The sequence below is a fragment of the Euprymna scolopes genome, chromosome 33 (assembly GCF_053919585.1).
Source record: "Euprymna scolopes isolate OS-2025 chromosome 33, ASM5391958v1, whole genome shotgun sequence".
NCBI lineage: Eukaryota > Metazoa > Mollusca > Cephalopoda > Sepiida > Sepiolidae > Euprymna > Euprymna scolopes.
Genome location: NC_136514.1, coordinates 82,430,748 through 82,447,403, shown reverse-complemented (window position 1 = coordinate 82,447,403; position 16,656 = coordinate 82,430,748). Strand labels below are relative to the sequence as shown.

At 31.9% G+C, this 16,656-nt stretch overlaps 1 protein-coding gene across 15 annotated transcripts in view; it reads left to right on the top strand.

The window, feature by feature from the left end:
* Positions 1-16,656, top strand: part of LOC145258331 (transcription factor 7-like 2) — a 764,652-nt gene that overhangs the window by 439,394 nt on the left and 308,602 nt on the right. For 10 of the 15 annotated variants that reach the window (XM_080116483.1, XM_080116489.1, XM_080116485.1 and 7 more), the window contains exon 4: positions 236-295. The exons of the other annotated variants lie outside the window; for them this stretch is intronic. In XM_080116483.1, the coding sequence (XP_079972609.1) occupies positions 236-295 (60 nt within the window). The remainder of the gene's footprint in view (positions 1-235; positions 296-16,656) is intronic. 15 annotated transcript variants of the gene reach the window in all.

The window sequence follows — 16,656 nt, the reverse complement described above, 5'->3', positions numbered from 1 at the left end:
CCCCCCCCCCAAATTTCATAATTCCCCTCCTCCGATTTCATAATTCCCCTCCCCCAGATTTCATAATTCCCCTCCCCCAGATTTCATAATCCCCCTTCCCCAGATTTCATAATCCCCCCCCTCCCCCCAGATTTCATCATTTTTTCCCCAAAATTTCATAATTGTTATCAAAATTTTGCAATCATTGGCTCTCTGGACATATGGACAAAACTCGCCATGTGCTATCCAATTTCAGCAATCATCTAGTTTGAGTGAGAAAATTGATGATTCGTCTAAAGAGTTGAACGACGATTATGTAAGTATTGCTTAAATACAGTCGTTCCAAAAGTTGTCACGTCACGAAAGGTCTTTTTTTCTTTCTTTCAATCTCTGTTGAAGTTTTCAAGAAAATATACATGTCCACGGATTTTCCCGTGTATTCTAGGAGAATGGTGGACATACAAAAAAAAAAAAAATTTACATTTGAAAATGGATCTGTTCTAAACTGAAAACAACAAACCTTTTTATCATATTTATCCAATGAGTTACTCCCCCTGCTGATTTTTAGTTTTAGGTGATTATTTAAAAATGTTTTATATTTGACGACAAAATTATTGTATGCTGACTGCAGTGAGTCTTTAAATTTTTATTATATTCTTCAGTTTAAAATGAGTTACCTCCCTTGGTTATTTTTATTTTTAGATGATTATTTCAAAGTGTTTTATATTATTAGTCATCTGAACTAAACTATTGTTATTTTTGTTTAAATACATTGTAGATAAATACATTAATATATTGTCAATAACATGGTACAGCAGTAACAAATGAAAAATGGATAGTCAGAAGAAAAGCTTGGTTTTTCAGCTTTAATGCTATTTGGGTCTGAATTTAAGAATTAAAATCTTATCTGCCAGTTGAACATGCTTATAAAGCCATAATTAGAGTTGAATTACATATCAATCTCAAAATAAAGGGAGACTACCACCAGCAGGTGCAGTGTAAACAAATTTATGGTGTGCTATACACAGTTATCTGTTGGCAACCTGCTAAACTCATCTGGTCACAATACGATCATCAAGTTTCCTCGGCCGACAGTTTTCTGAATGTCTCTGTTTCCCTGCTCCTGATGTTATATCCTGAATTATCTCCCTTAATGTTATATATTTAAACAAGAACAACACACATATTTTTCATGGTAGATTGTTTGTGAATGATTAGTTAGAATGTTAAAATATGGTGTAAGTCTTGCAATAAGCGAATCTCTTGGACTATCTGAACATTTTACAAACTGCCTAACCCAAAGCACCAGATAGTCAGACACACCAAAGTTTGACATATATCTGGTATAATCACATCGATACAACAGTTCTTGTTATATCACCAATGTTAAGCAACATTTAGCCTGGCCAGTGCAAGATGGGTGATCATTTGGCAATGCTAAAAAAAAAAAACAGTTGTGCCTAGTTGCCACTGGAAAATTATCAATAACACGTTACAACAATAACAAATAAAAATTTGCTTGTCATAAAACTGAAAAATCAAGCTTTACTGAATTGCTATTTGGGTCTGACTTTGAAAATTGACACCATGGCTAACACTTGAATTTGCCTTGGAAGCCATAACTAGTTAAATTAAAGTAAAATAAGATATAATCTGAAATTAAAGGCAGACTACCGCCAGCGGGTGCAGTGTAAACAAATTAATGGCACGCTACACACAGAGCCATCTGTTGGCCGCCCAGTAAGCTAAGTCTGATCGCATGCAGGATTATCAAGTCCCTTGTGATTTTTGTCTGGATTAAAAATGGTGTCAGACCATCAGATACTGTCGGAAAATTTGTGTTGCTCCCACAGAAATGCAATAAGAGCATAGTAAATACAACTCTCTTAAATATATGACGAAGGTTACATTGGCCAAAACATCAGAATGGGACCCAAGGCGAGAAAAACAGTCTCAATAGTCCAAATGAGATGATAAATATTGTTTGAGTATCAAGAAATACAAAATGGGTTGATATGCCGTTAACGAAATGGGGTTTGTTTTACTGTAATACACATAAATTCGAAAAATTGTCAAAAATCAAATATATAACAAATAAATGTTATCAAAGGCAAGATAAGTTACTTTTCTACCTAACTGAACAAGTTTTTAGTGTTTTTATTTAATGTAACATGTTTATTCAGCTCGAAAAACATGCAGTGTTTACCGATGTATTGGAAAATTTAAAATGCGGCAAACTCTCTGCTGAACACGGTAAGTTTGGGAAAATGAGTTAAAAATATACAAAATACTGTTAGAAATTAGCTCAATATATGTTACCGTGACATAGGCTGACATATATTCCGTGAGTTTTCAACAGTATTTTGTATATTTTTTATTTTTAACTCATTTTCCCAAATTTACTGTGTTCAGCAGAGTTTGGCACCATTTTAAATTTTCCAATACATCGGTAAAAACTGTATGTTTATCGAGCTGAATAAACATGTTACATTAAATAAAAGCACTAAAAATTATCCAGTTAGGTAGAAAAGTAACTTATCTTGCCTTTGATAACATTTATTTGTTATATATTTGTTTTTGACAACTTTTTCGAATCTGTGTGTACAGTAATACAAACCCAAGAACTGATACAAGTCGATTTCATGAGCTGTACCTATTACTTATCACGTTGACACAAAATATATGCCAAAAAAAAATGGTTGATATGACATTAAATATAAAATAGTTCCTTTTCTGGGATTGTTGTTTTTAGTTTAACTTTTTTTTTTTTAAGTATGTATATTTTTTTTGATAACTAACATACCACTTCCACTTCTCATATATATATATATATATATATATATATATATAATGTGTGTGTGTGTGTTATTATTTGTGCTACAGAAGATCAGTACAAATCAAACATGATACCGCCGGTTTCAAGTTATTACGCAGGGTTTTACATTGCGAGTGAAACAGTCGCATTTGCAAGTGTTTTTTCAAAATGGCGACTAGAAATAATGAAACGCTTATCTTTTGGCGATTGCATTTCTTTCACTGACAATCTTCTAAAGCTCACTACTGAGTGAAAAATATCTTTTCAACTATGTTCGTTTTATTTATTTATTTTTTTGTTTAAGGTTAAATTATTTAAAAAATAAAAGTTTAATAGAACATACTATTTTTTATCGAAGGCTGTTTAAAAAAAAACATCTGAAAAAATTAGAATGTTTATAGCTTCAAGTATCAACATAAAATTTGTTGTATATTTAGAATTACACTTATAATAAAATAACACAAAAATATTTATGATGTACGTACTCGTCAAAGAACGAAGATGTCATATTCTAAAAATCATGTGGGTTTGGCTAGTAACTTTTCTATTTGGCTAGTAAACGAAAATATTTAGTTGTCAAAGGTCAACTAAAGATAAATTTGTCCATAGAGCCCTGTTACAGCTTAGGAAATCGAAACATAATTTAAGATACAAAGGAAAGTCAGTTTGCTTGAAGCATTACTGGTAAATAGATATAGAGGAGTATACCTGCGAACCAAGTAACTCAACCCGAATTGGTTTCAACAAAGAAAGTCTAAATTAAAAGAAAGACCTCAGGTGTGGATGTGGGGGAAGGAGACAGGAAGTCAGTCTTTGATGAAACAAAAGTCATCTAACTCTCTTACGCCCATCATGAATCATTTGAAGTCTTCACGGCAAACTTGACATTTTCAGTTTTCAGCGAGAACTGTTATAAGAGGGGAAAGGAAGAAAAGGAAAGATAGAAAGAAAAAAACAGGAAAAAGAAAGATGAAAAGAGAGAAGAAATAAAATGTAGACAAATAGCGGCAAAAAAAAATAAGGAGGTAAAGCTTTGGCAGAAATCAGTTTTTTGTTATAAAAGTTGGAGAAATCACATACCTGGGAGGCTCTTGGATTGTAAGCGGAAATCCACTTTTTCTGGATTAAAAAGTGCAGAATTCTGTGATAAAAAGCCAAGAACTCACATCCGTACATGTATGTGAATATTTTGATGCATTACTTATAGGTGCAAATAAAAAAAAAAAATCAATAATTAATAAATTTTAAATAAATAATAGGGAAAGGTAGTTTGCTCCAAGCATTGCTGCTAAATATAGAAGGGTGTAAGATGGCTAAAGCAATGCAGGGAACCAGGTTTTGAAGTGATGCGACCTATGAACACAGTTCTTCTAGGTGTTTTATTTTTTTTTTTTATCTTCGTCTATCTATTTATTTTCCCAAAACAATCACAAACGAAAATCAGTAAATCTTGAATTGACTTTTTGAAATAATCGTGATGATGGAAGTCTTTCCCGAAATATTAAAGACATCCACTATCCTGGTTATGTACGAAGATAAACAAAACAAAACCCACAATGCCTTCGTTCGTTTGTCTATTCTTGTTCGTTTGTAACAATCACTTCAACATCCAGTTCCCTACATTGCTTTATCTTTTTTTTTTTACTCTTCTATATTTATAATTTAAGATATTTATACAGATCAAATAACAGTTTATGGCAACACTTTGAAGAGCATTAATGCTCAATCTCTTTCTGAATCTCTCTATCCCAACCTTAAGCACCTGGTGCAATCTGAAAAATGTTAACAGGCTATTTTTAATACGTGTAAAACCAACATTCTCTCTTTTCATTACCAACGCTCTGATCCTTACTTTGTTCCAATTGAAATAAATGGCCCTCGCCTTAAGGAAGCCTCCTGCTTCGATAATCTTCACTCCAAACCTGAAATGGAAGATGTACATCAAAACTGTTTCCAAGGTTGCTGGAAAAATGGTTGGATCATTCTACCGCTCCAGAAGGTATTTTACTCCTAACGCAACCCATTACCTGTATTAAAACGTAATTTGAAGAGGTGTTGCTTAGAGCACTTTTTTCTGCCTTGACAGAATACAAAACTGACTTTGAAATCTAGTGGGTGGTGGCCTCTTCTCCGTGCTACAACCTCTTTCTTGCATAAAAGACGTTGCTAGTTTTTATCTGCTCTGTCATTATTTTCATGGCAGGTGCTCGATTGAATTTCAATCTATGGCGACCCATGTAAAACATTCACAACAAAAAAAAAATCGTCTTCCTACAACCACTGTTAATACTTCCCTTTTCTCTCTCTACCTAAAAACTAAACTTCCAAGAGCAAAGTTTCTTTCCTAGGTCTGATCGTCAGTGGAACGCAATCATAGAAGGCTGCTTCTCGGTTGCATTTTATCAAGTCCAATCTAAACAAATTCTTATAAACCATTCTGTTAAAAAATTAATTTCTCACCAGTTACAACCGTCGTTAGTAGTCCGCTGGATGTGCCATCATTCACCTGTTGAATTCAGTCAACCCTTGTCCTTGAATGGCCTATGGGCCTTGATTAGCGGTGACTTGCCAGTAAAAATGTAAATAAAATAGATTCTTTTAACCTTTGATGAACTTTTTAACCCAATTTTAAACATGGCTGACGAAGGCTCAGGGTGGGTTTTGCTTACGATAAGGTATCATGTTTGATATTAACACTTATCCTTGAGAGGCCTTCAGGCCTTGATGAGTTGTGACTATACGATGTAAAATAAAAATGTTCTGATCTTCTGCGCCACAATTAATAAAGTATATATTATGCTCTTATTTTATAATCGAGCACCCTGTTAGGTTTCTTTCTAACAAAAATCAAAGATTATATATTTATATTAAAGTGTTTGGGAGGTAATTCTTTGTGCTTGTTATTTATTATTGAAATATAATTCTTCCAAGAAAAATGAATATAATCAGAAAGTGTATGTTGCGTGATGTTTTATGGCGGATTAACTATTTATGTTCGACAAATTAAGGCACGACAATTGCTCCAGCTGATTCGCTATTCGTGTGATATTTAGTTTCTCCTTTTTTTTTTTTTTTTTTTTTTTTTTTAATCTTTGTAAAAAAATAAGCAAGTTTTTATTTTGTTTTCAGATTTAAGGAGAATATTTTAATACGAGTCAAACGTAAAAAAAGAAGAAAAAAATATGTTCCTCTGAATTAAGGGGGAAAAAAATGTGCTTTTGCATTTACCGACCCGCGATTTTCACGAAGTTGGCTCTGGCTCACTCGGCTGCTGACGGAAATAACCGGAAAATGGGGGGGGGGGGAGACCGTTCTTCGATTTGATAATGGACGCCCTGTTTGATTTTAGCTAATACGAATCTATGATAGCTACTTTATATATATATATATATATATATATATATATATATATATATATATATATATATATACTTGTTTATTGTGATATAAACATGCTCACATCCCGCTGCTACAAATAGCCACTTGTTTCAATCAAACAACAGATATCATCAGGCAGCGACTTGACTATTCAAAAGTTCAATAAACAAGTATTATCAGCTCTTTTTATTGAGCACTATCTAACAACCTCGTTGAATTCATTAGTCCATTACTTTTGAATATAAAAAAAAACCCGAGTATATATATATATATATATATATATATATATATATATATATATATATATATATATATATATATATATATATATAAATTGAAAGAAATAAAAAAATAAAAATTTTAATCGCGTGGATTAGGGTTGGGTTGGATACATGTTTGTAATTTTATTTAATGTGTTCCCGTGTTTTTTTTTTTGTTTTTTTTTCTGTTTACCATAAAAATTTTCTCATAGTGGTTTAATGTTTCGCAGTCGGCAGCGGACAGGAATAACCGGAAGCCATCGAACACATTCGAGAAACTTCGTCGAAACCGCGGGTCAGTAAATGCTGAAGCACCGAAATAATATTCGCTTACATTTTTAAAATTGTAGAGTTTTTCTTTTTCTCATAGTAAGCTTAAGTTATGAAAATATATATGGCAATTAAGCTACACATTAAATATTACACGTTTCATTCTCGTGAGAATTCGTCAGGTTTATGCCTTATGAATTCTCACAAGAATGAAACGCGGAATATTTTGTGCAGTTTAATTGCCATATATATTTTCATAACTTACTACCTAACTCTACCTATGTATTGAGTACTGTTGGAGTAAATACTGAAAATTTACGCATAAAATTAACCTATGTTAATTTATGTGATTAAATGAAGTAATCATATATATATATATATATATATATATATATATATATATATATATATATATATAGTAAGAAGAAAAAAAGAAAGAGAGAAAGTTAATGAGATAACAAATGATTCCGATAACTCAAATCTCGGCCAGTCAGTTTGAAAAAAAAAAAAAAATTATGTTTTACAAAAATTTGTATAAAAAAATAAAAAAATAAATAAATAAATAAAAACAAAAAAAAACATGCCAGTCCGTCTAAATTAGAATCAGTTACTTGTCTTTTTACATAAAATATCCTAGGTTGCTCGAATGCCGTGTCTAAACATCACACGAATAGAGAATCAGTAGGAGCTGTTTGCCGTGCATTTGTCGTGCATAACTAGTAAAATCCCTTCAATATGTCCACCTTGCAAGAATTATGTTTCAGAAATAAAACACAGGCGTTTTATAATAGGGAGTTACTTCCTAAACACGTCATATATAATCCCTTTTAACATTGTAAATTTGCTTGCTGTCACAAATATTATTATTATTATTTTTTTTTTAATGGGATGGGCATGTTTTTTTGGACATCTTTTTTTTTTCTATTGTATTTTTTCTTTCTTCTTCCACTCTAAATTATGGAATGAAAATATTTTGTTGTAAAACTAGATCGAGTCGTGTGCATCTTTACCGATTCTCATCTATCCTTTGTTTGTCCTATATTCACCTCAAGGTTCTTTTTTTCTTTTGTTGTCTCCCGTTATTAAAGGTTACCATACTGAAAACGGTACGAGGTTTTTGTTTAGTTGAATTTGAGTAAAAAAAAAAAAAAAAAAAAAAAAAATCAAACTATTGCTGCTGTATTGAAAGAAACTACGCTGATTGGTTAACCAGGAACACGTGATCATTCAGGACCAAAAACGAAGATAGAAATTGCCCCCCCCCCCGACAAAGCATCAAGGCAGCTGATGTAAGGCGCTAAAATATACTTCAAGGTCAGAAACTAGCTAACGATAAGTGTTAAATGCATATGGTTCTGATCCAGAGAACAGTAATTTTTCCCCCTTTGTCAGAAACATCTCAAACGGAATGTGAGGACTAAAGGACAACCTATGGAAAGCGAGATTCATGGGACTGTCAAAAAAATATATTTTTTCAGTATTTTTCTCCATTTGCTTGGCTATTTCTAAAGAAAATGATCTCTATTCTACTAAAAATCTATGCATCTTGTATTTTTATTTCCGTGCAAATAGGATCGTGTCATTCACAAAAATAGGTTGAAAAAGACATTGACGTCAAAATGACGTCATAAACGCTGGTAACAAAGATAATGGCATCCATTAAAGCAGAACATAGACGATCCATGAGCCTAAGGACTAAGTTAACAGTGACTATATATATATATATATATATATATATATATATGTGGTGTTTTTAGGGACGACGAATTTTAAATTACTTCGCAGAAAAATATTTTTATTATACAAAAATGTGGTTTATTCCAAAGATTAATTTTTGGCATTTACAACCGATAGTTACCAAGTCTGCAATTAAAGTTCACTACCTATAAAAACACCCTATATATATAATATATATATATATATATATATATATATATATACACACACACACACTAGAATACCTCTTAGAAGATGGGTAAAATTAATTTCCCCAAAGCATACAGTTTTTATGTCCCAAAAAGATGATGAAATCTATTAAAACAAAATATAGACAATCCCTGACCCTAAAGGTTATGGCTTGTCTACACGCATGCATACCCACACATACCCCCCTCCCTCACTGAAATACTTTACCAGGATAGGTCAAATTAATCGCCCTTAAAACAGTACAGTCATTTTTACGTCCCATTGCGAAGATTGAAATCAACGAATAATCCTACTTAATCTTATGTCTAGAATGCTTTTGCTGACTTTAAATCCAAATCCATTACAGGATTTTGATTCTGGAAAATGTCCAAAATTTAAGGCTTTAGCTTAAGGAGTCTTAAGAGCTTGGATTTCATGAAATCTTTCTCAGTGTCAAATGAGTATGGATCAAATTCAATGTAAATCTGAAATATTTGAATGTTCCAAATGAGAATTTGGTACCGTGTATGTCCTATGGAATCCAATCAAATTTATGGAAGACATAATTATTTTATTAATGTCTTAGGTCGATTGAAAAAAACTCATTGGCATCCCATCAATATTCTCTGTCATCACATGTAAAATCTTGTGTGTTACCGATCCTCTAGGCCACATGATTCGTCCACGGACGTGCTTTAGGCTACATGGTTCGTCCAATCATTCTCTAGGCTACATGGTGCATCCACAATCGTCCTCTAGGCTACATGGTGCATCCACAATCGTCCTCTAGGCAACGTGATGTGTGTCCATGGATGTCCTCTAGGCCACATGATGTGCGTCCATGGACGTCCTCTCGGCCACATGGTACATCCACACTCATCCTCTAGACCACGTGGTACATGCATGGACGTCCTCTAGATCACGTGGTGTGACCACAATCATCCGATAGACCATGTGGTGCATCAATAGGCGTCCTTTAGGCCCTTTGGTGTGTCCATAATTATTCTCTACACTACGTGGTATGTCCATAGACGTCCTCTAGACCACATGGTGCATCGACACTCATCCTCTAGACCACGTGGTACATGCATGGACGTCCTCTAGATCATGTGGTGCATCCACAATCATCTTTTAAGCAGCATGATCTTGTGCCCTTTCCTCCAAGTTACTCCCTGGGTTTAGGTAATGTATTCTTTCCTTGTGCGCAGGCATGCGATATGTCTGTTAATACCCATCCCATGGGACTAAATGTGTCCTATATCCCTTATCCTCTAGTCCCTACTAGTAAAAAATGTAAAGTATGTGTCGTTATCTTTCATCGCTGTCAGATATCAACCCACGAGAATGTCTACGGTCAATCCAAGCAATTCTCTAAGAGCTGATCTTTAATTGGACTACAATAATGAAACCATAACATAACTACAATAATGAAACCATAACATAACTACAATAATGAAACCATAACATAACTACAATAATGAAACCATAACATAACTACAATAATGAAACCATAACATAACTACAATAATGAAACCATAACATAACTACAATAATGAAACCATAACATAACTACAATAATGAAACCATAACATAACAATAATAATGAAACCATAACATAACAATAATGAAACCATAACATAACTACAATAATGAAACCGCACCCCCAAATCTTTTTGATACTGTTTGCAATATGGTAACACAATTGAACGCACAAACTGTCGTATTTCATATTGTTATTGTTGTTTCTTGTATATCGTTTGTCTACATATATATCATTTTATTTATTTATTTAAATCACTTAAATGGTGGTAATAATTGCCCGAGTTGACACGTGAGATGTACATTTCTTGAGCGAGTATTGGTACTTTTTTTATGATGTCTTTTTTTTTTTTTTTTTTTTTTTTTTTGTTGCGATTTCAAGTGTACGACACCAGTTTTCAGTGTTGGTTTTATTTGCTTTCGCAATCGTTAACATTTAATGTCAGGTCAAGTATCACATTTATGATGAACTTTATATTTCGCTCTCTTTCTGTTCTGTATAATTCTAATATCTATACTGATATATATATATATATATATATATATATATATATATATATATATATATATATATATATATTTGTATTCCTGTTATAATTTCATTGCTCGCAGGTGTTTTGTTCGCTGTCTTATTTACTTGAAAGTTTATTCTGAATCAAATTTTCTTTTTTTTTTGTTTTGTTTTTGTTTTTTCGGAAAATTTTCTTTCCTTTCTTCTCTTCTTTTCTTTTGACTTCCATCTCTCTCTCTCTCTATATATATATATATATATATATATATATATAGAGAGAGAGAGAGAGAGAGATGGAAAGAAATGTATCCATACTTCCCCCTCTCTTATTTCTCTCTCCCTCTCATCTCTCTGTCTCCACATAACTCTTTCTCGCTCATCTCTCTCTATCTTCTCCTTGCTCTTTCTTTCCTCTCCCTCCCTCTCTCTCTGTCTTTTCGTTCTCTCTCTCTCTTTCGTTCTCTCTCTCTCTCTCTGTCTTTTCGTTCTCTCTCTCTCTCTCTCTCTCTGTCTTTTCGTTCTCTCTCTCTCTCTCTCTGTCTTTTCGTTCTCTCTCTCTCTCTCTCTCTCTCTCTCTCTCATTGCTTTTAATTTTTTTCTTTAAATAAAAAACAATAAACGTTTCCATTTTTAACACCAGGTTTATTTCTTAACATAGTTTTTATTTTCACTTTTTTTTTCCTCAATAACCAGTTTCAAATACCCACCACCACCACCACCACCAATTATTTCAAATTCTTTTTCATTCTCAATTTCTGCACCATTTATTTCTTTTTATTGTGTACGCTCTCATAATGTATGCATTTGTCTATATATTCTTTTACAAATAAAACTATGAATTTGTTCATATCTTTGTTTCTTGTTAGCCCAACCATAAAATGGGGCTTCAAAAAAAAAAAAAGAAAGAAAGAAAAAGCGACCAGTTTTTATCAGTTACGGAATCACGCCTCACCTCTGACATCCTGTCCGCGACGTCATCTCCTAATACGCAACCCTAACTCTAATTCTTAGCTTCTGAAGGAATTTTCCACTCTTCTGCTTGCTGACTGTAACCTCATTTAGGGAAGACCGTTTAAAAACTATTTATTTACAAAAATAAATAAATAAATAAACACAGGTTGTTCGTAACGTCACGGCATTCATCGGATAATTGAATACTATCGGGACCTGTGGAAATTCCACAGCGGACTCTTTCGTATGTAATATATTGATGTTGACATTCTGTGGATGTTCAGCGTAAATAGAGACGCCCTGATATTATTGTAGCTCTTTTGTTAAAGCTACAAAATGATTTATCTAAGTTAGCAGAGACACCCAGCATAGCCTGGCCGTAAAGTACGTTTAAGTATGATATTTTAATTTCTGCAGATTTCGTATATATTATTATAGAGTTGATGTTCTATCGATTTTTATCTATACTCATTCACTAGCAAAAAATTCTCTTAGCTAATTTGCATATTCTTTTAAACATTCATTTCAATTAATTCCCTATTAGTTTTTTCGTTTTTCTTATGAGATGATCATCTTAATCAACTATTACGTGTAATTATATTCATGTAGATATTCTACATGATTTATACTTGTCTAATATTTGCGTAAAAAGGTTATAATAAACACAAACCTTATATATATATATATATATATATATATATATATATATATATATATATAATGAACAAATGATTAATAAAACATGTTAAAAGACATTTTGAAAAAGAGTTAAAAACATATTTAATTTTAAAAAGGAAACACAAGATAAGTGGATAGTCCTTAATCCGCGGAGTTTCGAAGAAATACTCTTCTTCTCATCAGAGGGCAGGAATTAGCAAAATGCGGGATCGGATTTTGCATGTAAAAGTATTTAGTGAATCTACAAGTAAGTCACAGATCTTACTTGGTTAAAGGGTGAGGTAAGGGGAGTAGGAGGTAAAAGAAAAATGATAAAAAGATTTCACATATACTTTACTTGTAAATATTAACTCTTTAATATTTATAATATATTTTAAGTTTATCATTTTGATTACCTTGGTAAACTTATTGTAATTTTTATTTCTTTTGTCAGTTTTTGGTCTACAAAGATGAAACTTAATATATAGGGTATTCAAACCCATGCGAAACTTTATATTTGGGTTTTAGCCGGGAAAATTGGTCCAAAAGTGTGAAAATTAAAAAAAAAAAATGGAATTTGCCAGATGAAGGTCGAACGACAGCATTACGAATATGCATACATCTAGCAAACAAAAAAAAAAATAAAAATAAAATGCCGAGCATGGTTCCTAGCATAAAAAGAAATGCGAACTTTACTTCCCAGCATTTCCAAAAATGCCGAATCTGGTTCCTGGCAATAACATTTTTTAGATTTCCTAGCATTAAAAAAAAAAAAAAAATGCCGACTCTGGCTCCTAGCATTAAAAAAAAAAATGCCGACTCTGGCTCCTAGCATTAAAAAAAATGCCGTCTGTTGCTCCTAGTAGTATTAAAAAAAAAAAAAAAAAATGCCTACTCTGGCTCCTAAAAAAAAAAATGCCGACTCTGGCTCCTAGCATTAAAAAAAAAAAAAAATGCCGACTCTGGCTCCTAGCATTAAAAAAAAAAATGCCGTCTGTTGCTCCTAGTAGTATACAGAAAAAAAAAATGCCGACTCTGGCTCCTAGCATTAAAAAAAATAAAATGCCAACTCTGGCTCCTAGCATTAAAAAAAAAAATGCCGACTCTGGCTCCTAGCATTAAAAAAAAAATGCCGACTCTGGCTCCTAGCATTAAAAAAAAATGCCGTCTGTTGCTCCTAGTAGTATTAAAAAAAAAAAAAAAAAAATGCCGACTCTGGCTCCTAGCATTAAAAAAAAAATGCCGACTCTGGCTCCTAGCATTAAAAAAAAATGCCGTCTGTTGCTCCTAGTAGTATTAAAAAAAAAAAAAAAAATGCCTACTCTGGCTCCTAAAAAAAAAAAATGCCGACTCTGGCTCCTAGCATTAAAAAAAAAAAAATGCCGACTCTGGCTCCTAGCATTAAAAAAAAAATGCCGTCTGTTGCTCCTAGTAGTATACAGAAAAAAAAAAATGCCGACTCTGGCTCCTAGCATTAAAAAAAAAATGCCAACTCTGGCTCCTAGCATTAAAAAAAAAAAATGCCGACTCTGGCTCCTAGCATTAAAAAAAAAATGCCGACTCTGGCTCCTAGCATTAAAAAAAAAAAAAATGCCGACTCTTGCTCCTAGCATTAAAAAAAAAAAAATGCCAACTCTGGCTCCTAGCATTAAAAAAAAAAAATGCCAACTCTGGCTCCTAGCATTAAAAAAAAGAAAAAATGCCGACTCTGGCTCCTAGCATTAAAAAAAAATGCCGACTCTGGCTCCTAGCATTAAAAAAAAATGCCGACTCTGGCTCCTAGCATTAAAAAAAAAATGCCGACTCTGGCTCCTAGCATTAAAAAAAAAAATGCCGTCTGTTGCTCCTAGTAGTATACAAAAAAAAAAAAAATGCCGACTCTGGCTCCTAGCATTAAAAAAAAAAATGCCGTCTGTTGCTCCTAGTAGTATACAAAAAAAAAAAAAAAATGCTGACTCTGGCTCCTAGCATTAAAAAACAAAATGCCGTCTGTTGCTCCTAGTAGTATACAAAAAAAAAAAAAAAAATGCCGACTCTGGCTCCTAGCATTTAAAAAAAAAAAAAAAAAAAAGAAATGCCTATTCTGCCTCCTAGTATTAAAAAAAAAAAAAAAAAAAATGCCTATTCTGCCTCCTAGCATTAAAAAAAAATGCCGACTCTGGCTCCTAGAATTAAAAAAAAAAAAAAATGCCGTTTCTTGATTCCTTGAATCCCAAAATCTTTTCAGATTCAGATTCTTTTTTGATTTTACAGAGGTTGAAATTATCCGACGCTTAGCATTCTTACGTATCTGTCTCTCATTCCCCCTACCCCCAGCGACTCTTGCTCCAACAATTGGAATCCTCGTAAATATTACATCCTTCGGGAACATGACCGAATTATTGTTGATCACTAGATGTGCCCCGAACTACTGGGGAATGCCGATAATCGTTTCGCAACTAATTTTGTACTCGGCTAGAGGTGTCATCCTGCACTAGTTGAATTTTTGCATAAGTGTTTTTTTCTTTCTCTTAATTTTTAAAATGGCCGATAATTCTGTGCTCTTTTTCAAAATGGCCGCTAATTTTATCGTTTGTCTCAACAGTTGCTGATCATTTATGAAATAATAATGTGTCTCTGGTTGTTGTGCTCGACATTCTTATCTCTTGGTTACTTCGTCGGTTATTTGTAATGATAAGACTTTAAAAAATAATTAATGTGCGCAAAGGAAGTATTTCTGCCTCTCTGTGTCAGTAGCCATGTTTTTTTTTGTTTTGTTTTTTCTTTTGTTAAATTTTTAATCTATATTTGAATAAAAGTTCTGTTTTTTTTTTTTTTTTTTTTTTAATGGTGTATTAGATTTTCAAATTGTGAACGTCTTTTTTTATTATTATTTGAAGGGAAGATCCGCCTGAAAACTTGGATTTTTTTACTTTAATAGCAACAATAATGCAAATACATCTTACAGACGCACTGACGCGCCCATCGTAAAGCGGGCCTAATCATTGAAAAATGACGCCATGCACGAAAGGTTGTAAATAAAACGATTTTAAAAAAAAATCTCATTTAAAAATTATTTGAAAACTAGTGCATTTTTAACCTAAAATCAAAGACACGTGTGAATTAATGATTAAATACACCTTTAAAACATAAAACTTTATAGTATTTTTCCAGACAAAATAAATAAATAAAAATACCCCCTTCGAAAAAGTGGTTATCAAACTAAAGAAAAACTGTGGAAATATGTATATATTTCATTGTTACCAGCTTCCTTGGATTTATTACAATACGCGTTGGATCTTTTTACCTGCCAAATACCAAGATTCAGCATACACTTTCGATTTGAAGTTCAATATCCTTTTTTTGCTGCATCAATATCCAATTTCCCTTATTCTATGTAGCTAAATGATTTAAAAACTTTGAAAACATTGAATTTTCTATGTTTATTACCTTTAGCAAATTACGTGCAAACCTTTTATAATATTTGCTAATGTTTTTCCTCCGAGTAGATGTATAAACATCGAAAACTCATGGGTTAAGCAAATATATTTTTCCTATACTGTATTCTTTGTCTTGCATACAATAAAATTTCTATATTTGAAATTTAACTTTTTCAAATCGCAAATTTTAAATTCCTAAATTATGATATATATATATATATATATGTATATATATATATATATATATATATATATATATATATATATATATATATATATATATATATATATATATTTATGGTTAACTTTCGTCACCCGTTGTTTACAAAGCCATTTGCCGGAAGTGACGTTTTATCTACGGATGATCAAAACCGTATAGAATGAACCTTTTTTTTATATTAATTTTATTCAAACAGGCTTTATGGACTTTTTTTTGTATTTATTAACTGTTTTATTCTTTTTATCAAACAAAAATAGTATTTTTATATTGACATATTATGGACTGTTTTTCAAACATCGAAATTTTAAAATTAGTTTTATTTAAAAAAAAAAGAAAAAGAAAGACGGTGTTTTTTTTTTTAAATTAAATTCTAAACTTTATTTGAATTTTTCAACAAACTTTTACAGAGATAAAAAAATAGACTTTATAGATATTAACGAAAAGTCTTTGTTTATTTTAACTCTTTAACAAATTTTTACAGACATAAAAAATAGACTTTATAGATATTTTATAATTTATTTTAAATATATTTAATGAAAAGTCTTTGTTTATTTTAACTCTTTAACAAATTTTTGCATTCATATAAAAAATAGACTTTATAGATCTTTTATAACATAAAATTTTTAAAAAATTTTAAAGAAAAAGTTTTTTTTTTTTTCCATTGTTCATGTAGTTAACTCATACATCATAAAAAAAATCGTATCCAATACATTATATTCCCAAAATAATTGCTTTTGATTCGCTGCCGCCAA